Source organism: Suricata suricatta, chromosome 10 (assembly GCF_006229205.1).
Source record: "Suricata suricatta isolate VVHF042 chromosome 10, meerkat_22Aug2017_6uvM2_HiC, whole genome shotgun sequence".
In the NCBI taxonomy this organism is placed as follows: Eukaryota; Metazoa; Chordata; class Mammalia; order Carnivora; family Herpestidae; genus Suricata; species Suricata suricatta.
This window is the reverse complement of record NC_043709.1, coordinates 5411787-5426486: the sequence shown is the minus strand read 5'-3', so window position 1 is coordinate 5426486 and position 14700 is coordinate 5411787. Positions and strand designations below refer to the sequence as shown.

The 14700-nt window shown below is 60.5% G+C and overlaps 2 protein-coding genes across 4 annotated transcripts in view; one reads left to right on the top strand and one right to left on the bottom strand.

Annotated features, from left to right (window-relative positions):
* Positions 1-11001, top strand: part of TSPO (translocator protein) — an 11332-nt gene extending 331 nt beyond the window's left edge. For 2 of the 3 annotated variants that reach the window (XM_029955321.1, XM_029955322.1), the window contains exons 2-5: positions 4428-4503; positions 8260-8474; positions 9970-10108; positions 10582-11001. In XM_029955321.1, coding sequence (XP_029811181.1) covers positions 8293-8474; positions 9970-10108; positions 10582-10770 — 510 coding nt within the window. In that variant the 5' untranslated portion in view covers positions 4428-4503; positions 8260-8292 and the 3' untranslated portion in view covers positions 10771-11001. The remainder of the gene's footprint in view (positions 1-4427; positions 4504-8259; positions 8475-9969; positions 10109-10581) is intronic. The other variant, XM_029955323.1, reaches the window with a different exon arrangement.
* Positions 11002-11941: 940 nt separating this feature from the next.
* TTLL12 (tubulin tyrosine ligase like 12) overlaps positions 11942-14700 on the bottom strand; it is a gene marked incomplete at its 5' end in the record, with an annotated part of 17770 nt that continues 15011 nt past the window's right edge. Inside the window, 3 exons of the mRNA XM_029954110.1 lie at positions 11942-12072; positions 13302-13450; positions 13545-13722. Coding sequence (XP_029809970.1) covers positions 11942-12072; positions 13302-13450; positions 13545-13722 — 458 coding nt within the window. The remainder of the gene's footprint in view (positions 12073-13301; positions 13451-13544; positions 13723-14700) is intronic.

The window sequence follows — 14700 nt, the reverse complement described above, 5'->3', positions numbered from 1 at the left end:
CTCCGGCCCTGCCCTCCTCGCCCCGGCCCGGCCCGGCCAGTCCCTCGGGTCTGGAGTGAAGCGGAGCCCCCGGGGTGGGGGTAGGGGGACCGGACGCTCCCGCTCCCGCCCATTCCTCAGATGTGGAAGCCGGGGTGGGGGTGAGGGCGTGCACGAGAGTGGCTGAGCGGGGTGCCGTGAGGACCACAAAATGCCCGAGAGACCTCAGGCTGCCGATCGACTTGAGACACTCCCTTTCTAGAGGAGGAAACCCAGGCCACCTAGGGAGGTTATCTGCGCACGGCTAGTTAAGGCCCAGGATTCCCAGTTCAGTGCGCTGTAGCCTGGACCGAGGTCTGGTGCGGGCAGAACGTCGCCTGGGACCTGTCCGTCCCCTGCCCCTCCTGCAAAGGAGCTCGGAGCCCAGGTGCCACGGGTGGTGGGGCCTCCGCTGCGAACACGCTGCCGACTTCTGGGGTCCGCGCTGCTGGCCGGCTCGGCCTGGGAGCCCCTCTGGCTGGCCGGCTAGCACACGGTGGTACCTGGTGCCCGCCGTGCGCTCTAATGGGATGGGTGCCAGAAGGGGCTGGCCTTGGGCCTGTTCCAAAAGGGTCATGGGGCTGGGAGAGGGTCCGAGGAGGCTGTGCACTAGAGGGGTGCCAAGGTGCCTGGCACATGGCAGGCTGTTGGCCGAAAGGCCAAGCTGGTAAAATGTGGATCTCGAGCCTCTGGCGCCTCTGTGGGGTGAAGTGGGAGGGGCCCTGCAGAGTGGCTGGGGGCCGATGTCTGCTTCTTGGAGCAACCGTGTTTGTCCAGTGGCCGTGAAAGGAACCAGGGAGCAAGGGGGGTGGATAGCAACCTCTTCCTGGGGCAGGGGGTAGGCTGCCTCTTGTTGCTTCTGGACTGCTGCTCAGCACACCCAAAAGGAGGCTCTTGGAACTGAGGGAAACTGAGGCTCAGCCAGGGGCCCTTGTCCGGGACAAGGGTAGGGCCAGGGCTTGAACCAATGTGGTTCAAAGCCTTGTTTCCCTTTCCGTGCTCAGATGCTGCTTTCTCTGCCTGCTCTGTGTGTGTGTGTGTGGTACACATTTGTGCCTGGCAGTGACTCTAATAGCTGGCTATCTGCCAGGAACCGTTGACAGTGGGATCCTTGGGGTGGGGTGAGGGGCTTGGGCTCAAAGGGAAGGAGACTTTTTACTATATACGCGTTTGCTTTTTCAGTATTTTATTTTTGAATCTGTTTCCCTTTCCCTCTTGTTTTTTAAAGTTTATTTTGAGGACGCCTGGGTGGCTCAGTCGGTTGAGCATCCAACTTAGGCTCAGGTCATGATCTCACAGTTCGTGGGTTCAAGCCCCACATTGGGCTCTGTGCTGACAGGTCAGAGACTGGAGCCTGCTTCAGATTCTGTGTCTGTTTCTTTCTGCCCCTCCCCTGTTCACGTTCTGTCTCTGTCTCTCAAAAAAAAAGTCAAAAAAATAATAAAGTTTATTTTGAGAGAAAGGGAGTGAAAGTGGAAGAGAAGGGGGCAGAGGGAGAGGGAGAGAATCCCACGCAGGTTCCACATCCAGCGTGGAGCCCCACGCCGGGCTCGATCCCACGACCCTAGGTTTCTTTTTTTTTTTTAATGTTTTATTTATTTTTGATACAGAAGAGACAGAGCATGCGAGGGGGAGGGTCAGAGAGAGAGGGAGACACAGAATCTGATACAGGCTCCAGGCTCTGAGCCAGCCGTCAGCACAGAGCTCAACGCGGGGCTCGAACCCACGAACGTGAGATCTGACCTGAGCCGAAGTCGGAGGCCCAACCGACCGAGCCACCCAGGCGCCCCGACCCTAGGTTTCTGACCCGAACCAAACTCAAGAGTCAGATGCTTAACCCACTAAGCCACCCATGTGCCCCTCTTTGTACTTTTTTCTTTCTTTTTTTTTAAACTTACTCCTGATTATGCAAGCCACACCTGAATATGCTCTTGGTGTTAAACTAGTCCTGCTCCATAAAGCAAATGCCTCCCTGTCCGTCCCAGCCCCAGCCCATCCCAGCCCGTTACTGGCTGCATACAGATGCTTCCTGACCTGTGGTCTGTTACGCTGGGTCCTTCCGTAATGAAGAAGATTCACGAAGGTTATAAATGAGGAGGGTTACTGGGAGTCATTTAAAAGCAGAAAAGGTCTTCTGTGTCTCCCCTCTCTCGGCCCCTCGCCTGTTTGCGCTCTGTCTCTCTCTCTCTCAAAAATAAATAAACATGAAACAAAAATTAAAAGAAAAGTAGAAAGGAGCTTTAAAAGTCCCTGGATCTGAGTCCCTGGCTTGAGTGAGAGATAAGGGTACAGCTGGGGAGGCAGGGGTGGGGGTGGGGGGGCAACCAGAGTGACAAAACTTTGTTTTTTTCCTGGGGAGCAGTTTCTGCCACCCCCTTGAGACTCACTAGCTCAGCCCCCACTTCACAGATGGGGACGTGGAGGTCTGGGAGGTGGGATCTTAGGGCCAGAAATGGGCCCGGGGTCTCTTGGCCTTGGCCGGGAAGCATCTCAGAGACAGGCCCTGACCCCTACCCTGAGGGGAAAGGAAGGGTTCGGACCCTGGAAGTGCTGGGGGCGGGGCCCTGAGCCACGGAGGGGTCTGCTGCCCTGTGACACTGGTGCTGGGGCCGGAGAGAGGGAGCCTGTGGACCAGAATGTTCTGCCCTGGGCAGAGGGCGGGGCTGCTGAGGCCAGCAGACTCCCAGCTCAGGGGTGGGGGTGCTTTGGGCCTCAGAGTCACACAGACCTGGACAATTCTGCGACTCCTGGTGCCTCAGTTTCCTCACCTGGATGGTGCAAATAGTCACATCTACCATGGAGGCCAGGAGGGTGTGGCTCCGGGTCCCCAGAACAGAAGCGGCTGGTGGCTCCCTACCATCCCCCGACAGCCGCTGTGAAGTATAAGTGAAGTAATGACCGTGAGCTTAAGCCTGGCCCACAGCTTGCCATCCACCAAGCACGGCCCCCGATGCTCATTCCCCAGAGGCCTAGAACCTTCTGCAGACCCCAGGTCCTGAGCCCTCTGCGTTGGAAGAGCTCCTCCAGGTGGCCCCCAGCCAAGGTGGAAACATCTGTGAGGCATCTTGCCCACTTGGCGCCCAGGCTGTTTTCTCAGCCTTGGGTCTGTGCCATGGGGCCATTCCTGCCCCTGGAGGAAATGGGGTGCACGGCCCCAGCCCGGGCAGCCACAGCGCCTCACCCATCAGGCCCTCACTTGAGCCTCCCCATGACCCCATGAAGCAGGCAGAGCAGGTTGTTGGAAGGGAAACTGAGGCCCAGAGAGGAGCTTTGGCCCAGGATTACAAAGCAACTTGGAGGCAAGCCAGCGTGTGGGTTCTTAGTCACCTTCTGACGGGGGAAATAAAGGATGTGTGGGTGGCTTGGCCCTTCGGTCTCAATCCTCAGCCCTGGAGCCCTTTCCCAGCCTTTGGTGCTCCCTGACCTTCCCCGGCCCTCCCCGGGACCCCATCCCAGCGCAGATCTCTCTTTGGCCTGCGGTGCCGAGCGAGCGTGACTCAGCCTGGTGGGTCCCCCGGTTGGGTGACTCAGGAGCTGAGCAGTCCCTGAGAGGCCCCAGGAGACTCCCTGCCGGCGTTCTCTGCGTGGGAGGCATCTGGGCCTTTCTGCGTCTGACCTGACCTTGGGGCAGGTGCACTCTCTGATCCCCGAGGCCCGGCGAAGCCTAAACACGGCCAGCCCGGCTCCGGAAGCGGCAGCAGCAGGGGCGGGGGTAGGAACACGGGCTCAGACCCTCCTCTGTCCCCTGAAGCCACCACCGTCTGTGGGCCTTGGTTTGTCCTGTAGTTCGGGGACTTGGTTGGTGGGCTGTGGGGCCCATTCAGCGAGTCCAGTGTGGGGGGTCCTGGGCCCGGGCTGGGTGCCGTGGCAAGGTGACATGGGCGCCCCTTGCCCACAGCACCTTGGGGCGGGGACAGACATGTGGCAGGGTGAGCACACCTCGCAAACCTCATGCTCAGGGGAAGAGCCAGGCCCCAAAGCCCACCAGGCCGTCATTTACATGAAATGTCCAGGAAAGGGACCTCTACAGCGACAGAGGGCTGGTTGCCAGGGGCTGGGGCGGGGGGAGCAGGGAGCTACAGGGGTCACTGAGGGCGATGAAAACGTTTGGGGTTGGCACGGCATCGGGAGCCTACTAAGTGTCACTGAATTTTGCACTCTCAGTGGTTAATTTTACGTTATGCAAATTTCACTTTGATTCAAAAAAAACTGTAGGGGGAAGAACCCGGGACAGGAGACACTGACTGTCTCAGAGCAGGAGTGCCTTGGTGGCGCTTGCAGGGAGGTCTGGGGCCTGGGAGCAGGGCCTGATGCAGTGACAGATACGGAGCGTCATTAACGGATACTGAGTGTGAGCACGGACCGTGCACGCTGTTATCCAAATCAGGAGACTTCTTTTTCATCCTTAGATTTGTAACTAATTCGGAACTTGGAGAGAAGTCACACAGGTAGCACCAAGAACCCTGCGTAGCCTCCATCCAGGTGGTAAGTCACCGCGGTGTGGCGCCAGCAACGACAGGACCCAGAGTGGTGGGGGAGGGGGCATCTGGGTTTGTGTAAGTTTCCCACAGACCATTGGGTCGACTCCGACGGGGGCAGGGGGGTGGGGAGGGCGTGTCTGGATGTTCACAGCACTAGATCTGTTGTCCTTTCTCCGGAGTTTTCTGCAGCCAGTGATGTTTCCCTCCATCTTCCCTTGTCTCCTATGACCTTGACACCTTTGAAGGGTGCTTGAGTGCCCATCGGTTATTTTCTAGAATGTTCTTCCACCCGATGTTGGCTGGGGTTTTCTCGTGCTTAGGCTGGGGTGTCGTGTTTGGGGCCAGAATACCAAGGCGAGCGTGCCCACGTCTGCACATCATGTCAGGGGTTCGGGACGCCTGTGTGTCTTGGAGCGGTGGCACTCACCTTGAGCGCTGGGGGGGGGATACTTCAGAGGTGAGAGGACCGTGAGTGTGGGCATGAAGGGGACCATCCAGCGCTGCAGGAGAAGGCACATGGGCCCCCCTGAGGGGACCTGAGTTCTGCCCCAGGTCAACGCCTGATGCCCAGCCCCTCCCCTCAGTGTCGGGGCCTCAGTTTCCCTGCCGGCATGTGAGGATCAGGACGGGGTGAAGGCCTCCCACCTGCTCAGCCATGTCACGTTCTGGGGGAGACCTAGTGTCCGACCACAGCCCCTGTGGCTGCCAAAAACCGTCCCATTGCTGTGGGTCCAGCATATTTATTAGGCAGGCTGGGCTGTGTCCCCATTGCACAGATAAGGAAGCAGCTGAGGAGGCCCGAGCCCCTCCCAGGTGACGTGCTGGGGAACTGAGTGGGTCCCAGGGCTCTGCGTCCAGGGCTCCACACCCACCCGGCAGGAGCACAGGGCCAGGCGCCTCTCGGTTGTGGTGAGAGAGAGACCCTCACACTTACCAGTTCTGTGCTCCCTGGAGACCAGAGGGCAGCGCAGGAGGGTGGGAGGGGGGTGAGGGGTGGAGGGGCACAGGGAGCATGTGTTGCTGGGTCCCTGTGTCACCTGCCCAGCCCTCGACGCTCTTCATCCCCACAGTTCATGCGTGCAGTGACCTTGGGGGCTGGGGGTGGGGAGAGGACTGTCCTAATTCCGCAGGTGAGAAAACAGGCCCTGGGAGGGAGGAATCGGTCAGTCACTAGATGGAATCTGCTAGCACTCTCTCCATCGTTCCGTTTAAAATGATCTTCATGTAGACATTTTGGAAAACAATAAAACGAAATGAACATAGTGCTGTAAATCCCGCTGCCAAGTGGAGCCCGTAGAATCCCCAGCTGCCCACTTGCAGAGGGGCCCCGGGGCCGACGCCTGCCCTGCTCCGTGTCTCCCGTCTTGCACTGGCAGATGGGACAAAGTGGCACAGCTCCCCGCAGGGCAAGGGCTGAGGGTGGTGGGCAGTCAGCCTTTCCCCAGCAATGTTAGCTTTCGGATTATGACAGTTGTTAACATCTTTGTGAATCTGTTACAGTTTTTATTTTTATGTTTTATTTTTTTAAGTTTATTTCTTCATTTTGAAAAAGAGAGATCATGAGCAGGGGAGAAGCAGAGAGAGGAGAGCCCAATGTGGGGCTCGAACCCACCAACCATGAGATCATGGCCTGAGCTGAAATCAAGAGTTGGGCGCTTAACTGACTGAGCAACCCAGGTGTCCCAAATTGGTTACAGTTAAAAATTTTTTTCAACATTTATTTATTCTTAAAAACAAAATTTTTAAAAATATTTATTTTTGAGGGAGACAGGCAGAACATCAATGGGTGAGGGGCAGAAAGGGAGACAGAATCTGAAGTAGGCTCTAGGCTCTGAGCTGTCAGCACAGAGCCTGATGCAGGGTTCAAACTCAGATAGTGACCTGAGCTGAAGTCAGATGCTTAACCAACTGAGCCACCCAGGCGCCCCTGTTACCATATCTGTGTTATCTATTTTTCTTTTAATTGGGATCATTCTGTAGTCAATTTTATATTCTTTCCTCACTTATGTCATGTCGAGAACAATTTTCACATATTTAGAGTCCTCAACAGCTGGATTTGGGGGTCAACCAGGCCTGATGGTCCCCAGTGGCTGGGCACTAGGTTGCCTCATGGATCCCCAGGCCAGCAGCTGCCCCCTCTCCCCAGGGCAGCCTTCAGCCGTTGCTCTGAAGCCCCAATGGCTCCCCATTGCCTCCAGAGCGAGCACAGCCCCTTCCCTGCACCTGCTCCCCTGCACCTGCTCTCCTGCAGCTCAGCCCATGCCCATCATTCTCTTCACCCTGACTGCCCTGGCCCCCTGTCCCTGTGCAGAAAGGGCTCACTGGCCCCCCTCCAAGGACCATCTTTTCCTTGATCCCGGGTCAGGGGTGCCCTTTCTGACAGGTCTGTGCGCCTCTCAGGAACCCCCCATTGTCCAGCCTGGGCCCCCGCCTGGGCCCTGGGAGACCCGGCTGCAAGTTTGCTGAACTGAATCTGGGCGGGTGGCTTCTTATCTCGTGCAGACAAGCGCCTCCTGATTCTCCAGTTCGGGTCAGACTTTGTCGGTGGGAGCCCAGCCCCCTCATTTTATGGTGGGGAAACTGAGGCCCAGTCAGGGTGCTCACAGGCTCGGAGTCCCACAGCAGGTCTAGTCAGAGCTGGCCTGAGATGCCCAGTCCGGGGTCCCCTTTGCTGTCACTCTGGACCCTCAGCCCCAGTGAGCAGTTCAGTCTGCTGAGGGCCTCACTGGCTGCTGGGCACCTAGTAGGTCCGCAGAGCAGACCTTGGGGCTGCTGGGGTGGGGGCCTAGCTGATGGGCACAGTGGACAGACCTGCCGACTGGGTCCCCAGCCCTTGGGGTGGCGGCATGCAGGCCTGACACGGGGGCCTTCCTTGCCCTGAGCCCTGCCGGCTTCTCAGGGCCGCTGGGGGACCTGACCAGCCTTGAGCTCTTGCTAATTCCTGTTCTTTCCCATCCGCCTCACTGAGCCCGGGCGGCATGGAGGAAGCAGCTCTAGGACTGGGCAGAGCCCGCCCCCAGAGTGCGGTGTGACTCCAGGCGGGCCGCTTTTCCTGTCTGGCACACAGGGCAGGGACGGTGATTTTCGGGTGGGCTGCAGGGTGGGGGTACAATACCGGTGGACCGGGACACTCCCCGCACTGGGCCCGGCCTGGGAAGGCAGTGCTGCTATCCCACTCTACCGAGGGGGATACTGAAGCCCAGAGAGTTGAAGTGATCTGCCTGAGGTCATAGTGAGTCCGTTGAGAGCCAGGATTTGAGCCAAGCTCTGTGTGATACCAGTGAATGAATGAATGAATGATGAGAGAATGAATGAATGAGAAGTACCAGAACATAAAGCGCAGGGTGTGTGGACGGATGCAGGCTTCCCAGAGCACCGGGTTGTCAGCTGGTCTGGGGAGGAAGGACTGGGAAGGCTTCTTGGTGGAGGGGACACAAACTGGTCTTGAACCAAATTTGACAGGAGCCCCAAGGCCACGGGTGAGGGTAAGAGAGAGGACAGGACCCTGGTGGCCGGGGCAAGAGCTGAGGTTGGAGCCACCTGTGGGGGCAGGGATGCCCCCAGGCTCCTGCCAGTCAGGACAGCCTTCTGGGTTGGGGGCCCAGGAGTGTGGGTGGAAATGTGTTCACTGAAGCCCGTGCACTGGGCTGGCGGGGCTGCCGGTGTGAACTCAGCCCCTCCCTGCCCAGGGCTTGGGGAAGCCTCACCCCAGTTCTGGAGTGCTCCCCGCCCCTCACCCCACGCCTGTCTTCTCTTTCAGAACTTTCCAGAACACGCAGCCGCAGTAGGAGCAATGGCCCCGCCTTGGGTGCCTGCCGTGGGCTTCACCCTGGTGCCCAGCGTGGGGGGCTTCCTGGGCTCCTACTATGTCCGCGGGGAGGGCCTCCGCTGGTATGCCGGCCTGCAGAAGCCCTCGTGGCACCCGCCCCGCTGGACGCTGGGCCCCATCTGGGGCACCCTGTACTCGGCCATGGGGTAGGTGGGCGCGGCCGAGGCCGGAGCATCTCCTCCACGTGTTCCTGGGGCAGCAGGCACCGTTTCCGGCCTGGTTTGCCAAGAGAGGGTGGAGACAGCTTCGGGGCCCATCGCTTGTACAACTGAACTTTCTTCTCCCGGGAGGGGCGGGCCGGATGGCACAGCCTCGCACTGGCACCCTGGCTGTTTTCGCAACAAAGCGGGGGCGGGGGTGGGGGAGGAGGCTGGCTCAGTGTGTGAAAGTTCAGACCCGGGCCGCTTCCAAGGCCAACAGCGGCAGCGCAGCAAAGATGATGGCAATTCTCGTAGCCACCATTTGTTGAGCGCCCGCTCCGTGCCAGGCTGGGTCTGGGTTAATTTGCAAGACCACCCATTTGACAAGGGGTCTCGGGAAGACACGGAGCTAACAAGGAGTGGCCCGGCAGGAAACCCCGCGGCTGCGGGAGCCGGACAGGGGAGGGCGCCCCCTGGTGGCTCTGGGGGAAACTGCAACCAGCGGATGGAGCCTGCTTCCTGTCCTCCTTCGGGAATGTTCCCTGCATCCTGAGTCTATGCCAGCCCAGTATGGGGGTGGGGCTGCAGATGTCAGGCACCCAGGGAGTAGGTAGCACGAACCAGGCTGGATGTACCCCACCTCAGGGTGCTGATGGGAATAAGACACAAGTCCGCACAACCTGAGTGTCACGTGGGCACCACCCCCAGAGTCCCAGGCCCTGCCAGTCAGGCTCCCAGCCCTTCCTGTGGTCTGCTCTCTCCCTGATCCTGGCCCAGGCACCAGTGTTTCTACCTCATCTTGCTTCAGCCTCCGGGCCTTACTCCTTCTTGGCGTCCTCCACCAATGAGATCCTGAGAAAGCACAAATGTGGCCCTGGTCTCTCTGTTGTGGGACCCTGCCGAGGCTCCCTGTGACCCTGATGAGGTCAGATCTCTCATGGACTAAAGAGTTCGGGCTCTGGCCCTGGCCGCAGGGTCAAATCCTGACTTTACCTACTGGTTGCCTGCTCAGAGGTCTTGTCACTTCACCTCTTTGTGCCTCAGTTTCCTCACCTGTAAAGGGGGGGTGTTGTACTGCCTATCTTCATTTATCATGAAGATGGAACGATACTGGAAAGAGCCAGAGCAGGGCCTACGTGTGTGAGAGCTGGGGGGCTTGGCCGCCCTGATCCTGTCCCGTCCCTGGCCAGGCCAGGCGCCTCTTTCTCACTTCTACGCCTCACGGTCTTTCCTCTTCAGAGCCTGCCGGTAATGATGGCAGATAATATTTATTGAGTGTCCCACGTGCCAGGCGCTGACCTAAGCACGGCCAGTGTGTTAACGCCCATCCCTACAGCAATCCTGTAGATAATGAAGGCCCAGAGAAGTCAAGCAACTTCCCTGAGGTCACAAAGCAGTCAAGGGCAGAGCACGTCTCTGTGTCGACATAGGTGGGCGTGGCTCCCTGCCTGCTTTCCGGTCTCTTCCCTGCTGGTGCCCTGACCCACGGCCTCTGTTTCAGGTATGGCTCCTACCTGGTCTGGAAAGAGCTGGGGGGCTTCTCGGAGGAGGCTGTGGTCCCCCTGGGGCTCTATGCCGGGCAGCTGGCCTTGAACTGGGCATGGCCTCCCCTCTTCTTTGGCACCCGACAAATGGGTTGGGTAAGTGTGGCCTTGGCCAGTCTTCTTGGTCCCTGGAGATGGCCTGGGGAGGAGTGGCCTTTCCATGGGCATCACCTCGATGAGGTAGGGCCTAGAGATGGGCAGCATCTCTCAGAAGCTTCGGGGGCCGGCGCCCTCCTAGGGAACCCTCCACGGCTGCTTCTCCTTCAGTGAAGGAAGCGCTGCAGACCCTGAGGGTCCAGAGGGCCTTGGCGGGGGGGACCATTGTATAGGAACTGTGCACACCTGGTGATGGGCACCCCTCGCCCAGCATGGATCGGGCAGGGGCGATTGTTCCCATTTTACAGAAGGGAAAACTGAGGCAGAGAGTGAGGGAGGGGCTTGGCTGGGTCACTTAGGGGTGGAACCAAGCGTCCCCCTGTGTGCCGCCCATGAGCGGCCAGCGGGGACGCACATCCGACGGGTATGCGAGCCTCAGGCCTCCTGTCCCCTCCGCCCCCGTGTCTCTGCAGGCCCTGGTGGACCTCCTGCTCACGGGCGGGCTGGCAGGAGCCACGGCTGTGGCCTGGCGTGGGGTGAGCCCCCCGGCCGCCCGCCTGCTCTACCCGTACCTGGCCTGGCTGGCCTTCGCGGCCACGCTCAACTACTGCGTGTGGCGGGACAACGGTGGCCGGCGCGGCGGCTGGAAGCTCGCGGAGTGAAGGCGCCCTCCGAGGACTGTGGCTGCCCGCCGGTCAGGTGGTACCGCGGCGGTGGCCCCTATCCTTCCGTGGCCACCAGGCCGCAGGTGTCTCAGCCCGGGGGTCCCCACCAGCCCCGGGAGTGATCCAGGCCGAGCTCCTGCCCCGCGGACCGCGTCCTGTGCTTTCTGCACCTGCCCCAAGCGAGCTCTCAACATGATGTCATAAGCCAAATAAAGTTTTTAACCTCCTGGCGGTGGCCATTCCACTTGGGCAGGGGCCGTGGGCGGTGGGGGTGGGGGGGCAGGGACTTGTCCAACGGCTGGGTCTGTCCTGCGGCTGCACGACCCAGAGGAGGCTGGGCCCGGCCAGCGCTCGCCCACATTCCTCGGGCCTCTCCCAGGACCCTCTGAGAGGCGGGGTGCCCTGCCCGGCCCGGCCCGGAACAGGCCAAGTTCGACCGGGAGCCCCGCCGGCAGTGCCGCTGCTTGGCTGGCACCTGGACCTCAGCCCTGCCCACTGTCTAATCCCCCAGGAAGCTTCGCCCCTGTGGGCCCGCAGTGGGCCCCTCAGCACCCTCAGCGGGCCTCGGCCAGGATGGGGCCGCCCCCAGAGCTGGACACGCCGCCTGACGTGCCCCTGGGGGGGTGGAACTGACGCCCACCTCACCCCACCAGGAGCAGCCTCACAAACACCAAATCGGCAGGAGGGCACGTCAGAGGCCGTAAGGCCCGTGTCCCCACCCGGGAGGCGGCAGCCCCTCACCCGCCCGGGCCTTGCCCCGGTTTGGAGCTGTCACCCCCCAGCTTTGAATCGGTGCTTGGGGTCCTCTGCAGGCAGCTGCTGGGAATTGGTGAGGTCACTGCCACCCCCCAACCCCCCAGGCAGGCTCCCCCTGGGGTGGGCCCTCTGCCCCGGCTCCGAGCCGCCACGTTCCCTGTGCGCCCTGCCTCTGCCCCACGGCCGCCTGGTGCTTGTGACCTGCTGCGCCTGTCGTGCCTGGTTTTGGTTGTCGCTCACTCAAATTGGCAACACTCTGCTGTGTCGCTCTGTCATTTCGGCGGGCCGGCTGCTTTGCGGCCTGTCGCCCCCTGTTCTCGCCCCACGAGCGGAGGGACCCACTTTGCGACGCCAGGAAAGCTCAGGGAGAGACGGCCGACTGCGTTTTGCTGAGAGAAGGGGTGGCTGCCCTTCAGGGGCCACCACCTTGTTGCTCACCCTCGACTCCGGCCCGATTTGACGCCGGACTGATTTTGCTCACAGGAACCTGCAGCCTGGCGGCCGCGAGCACCTTGGCCAGCGCCCCCTGCTGCTTTCCGGAGGCTTCGAGGGCAGAGCGGTCAGACGGGGGACTCTGAGCATCCGTTTTATTTCTGAAGTTCTCCGAGAAGGGCAGGGAGCCCCTGCACGTGTCACAGCGCCCCCATGCCTGCCAGATGTGCTGCACTGAGCACCCCCCTTGTTTTGTACTTAGCGCTTACATGCACCCGAGGTTTCTGCAGTCATTTCAGTGACGCTGATGCGGCTATTTTTTGTCCCTTCCATTCACTTGCGGGTTTGTTCATCCCTAGCAGGATTCCACACACTTCCTACCGGCCACACACCACATGCCGGCCATGAAAGTGCCTGGCAAAATGGACGAGAGGTGGGTGCAGTCTGCCGTTTTGTTTGCTAGCTTCCCGGTGATGCTCCCCGCCCCCCTCCCCCACCCCATTCTTCATAACAAGCGCCCTCCCCCTTTCTGAGCTCTTGTCACCCACCAGGAACATCCGGGTTCTGGCAGTCTGCACGCTGGTTTAGCAGGAAAATCTATACCACACGGAGTGTCAAGTCCTTCCAGTTTGCACTTTCCTGGGGCTGCTCCGTGCCGCTGAGACCTTAAATCGGGGCATTTCCCTCCTGCAGCTGACTGGCCATCAAGGACGCGAGGCAAGGCCACTCCCTCAGCCCAGGAGGGCTCGGCCGGCCGGCCACAGGGGCGCGGCCGTGACGAGTGTGACCCGAGCAGTTTAACGTGTGGTCGGCCACTCTGGACCCCGAAAGGGGAACCGCCTTGTCTCCCTGATGCTAAGAGGTTCTCCTCCATCGGCGCCTGTCCAGGCGAGAGCCGCCGAGGCCGGGGGTGTTGCTGTGGCCACGGAGCATCACTGAGGGCCTTTCTAAATGTCACTGTGAGCATCTTAGCTTCACCTTTCGGGTTGGGGCGGCTCCGTGGCTGTGGCTCCCCGGGCCACTCCCGACGTCCTGCACTTACAGAGTCTACAACGATGAATTCTCAACACAAACAACAGGACTCCCGTGAAGACAGTATCAGGGAGAGGCGTTTCCAGGGATAAGAACCGTCTCCATGGCGAGCGGTCTGGGCTTCAGGGACGGTGGAGGCCCTGCTTGATGCCCTTCCCTGGGGGTGGTCTGAGGGTCCCCGGTCAGAGACGCAAGGACGGCTAGAGTGGGGGAAAGCCTGGGTCGTGGACCCTCTGGTCCTGGCACGTGTGCTCAGAGTATCCGGGTGATCAGGCTTTGAGTGGACTGGGAATGAGCCGGACCGCTACTCCCGTTAGGCATCTGGTTGAACAACCTGGTGTGAGCGCCGGTCTTGAGGGGCCCAGGGGGCCCCTGCCTTCCTGTCACCAGCTCCATCACCACCAGGGGGCGGCACTGCGCAGGCCAGCGGCCAGCATGCGCCTCCTGCATCAGCTTGCTGGGCACCCAGGCCACCGTCCTCAGAGCAGTTCGGGTCTCCTCTCATCCCCATCCGCAGGGGGAGGAAATGGGCAGAAAGAGAATCCCGTTGCCTGAAGCCCCAGAAGCGCGTGGACAAAGCTCCTGGCATGGCCCGGGAAGCCGAGATGGGCCCAAGCTCCGTGCCCGTCCCCACGGCGCTCCGCTGGGACAGAGTCAGCGCTGGGAAACCCAGCTTTGGGTTAGGACCTGCTGTGGTCTGAGCGTGCCCCCAAATCCCGATGTTGAAATCTAACCCCCAATGGGACGGTCATAGGAGGTGGGCCTTCGGGAGGTCACTAGGTCACAAGGCGGAGCCCTCACGAGTGAGATCAGTGTCCTTACAGGGGACCCCACAGAGCTCCTTTGCCCCTTCTCACCCGTGAGGACACAGTGAGAAGATGGCCACCTGTGAATTAGGAACAGGGACCTCATGAGGCCAAATCTGCCGCCTGGTGAGCCTGGGCCACCCCAGCCTCCGGACCCACGAGAAAGCCCTGTGGCCTAAGCCCCCCAGCGTGACATTTCGTCACAGGAGCCCAGACGGACCAAGATGGGGACCTGGAAGCCTAAACGCGATCTCGTTTCTCAAAGCGGACGTCTGGATAGTGCGGTTTCCTTCCGCAGTCACACAGGCCGACGCTGACACGCTGTGCCGGGCAGGGGGGGGGGGGGCCGCGGAAGGCAGACTTTATTGTACGAATCCAGCCAAGGGGAGGACGGGACGCAGCGGCTCTCCAGGGAGCAAGCCAGGGTCCTGCTCTGACACCTGTGTGTGGCTGGAAGGCAGGGGCGTCCCCGTGGCCAACAGGCTGAGGTGACACAGGACAGACGGACACAGCCAAGCAGACACACAGCTGGAGGCACAGTCAAGTCCAGTTCTGCTACCAGGATCGCTCTTGGCTTCAAGATGAACCAGCACCCCCCCCCCCCCCCCCCCCCCCCCCCCCCCCCCCCCGGCCGCGGAAAGCTCTGCAGGAGGCCCCCAACCCCCCGGGGCGCACCGCAGCGATACCAAACACGCTGACATCTGACTCCAGACTTTAGAAACAAAGTCATGGAAAGAATAAGAAGTTTCTGTTTACTCCCATAAGTGAAAAACTAACAAAAATCCAACATTCTGATCCTGGACTCTGGCAGGAGGTGACATGACTGAAACACGAAGTTCTTCCTGGAACTTCTTTCTCAGCTGTCCACCGCCTGGTGCCCTGCTGGCCGCACCGGGCGCCG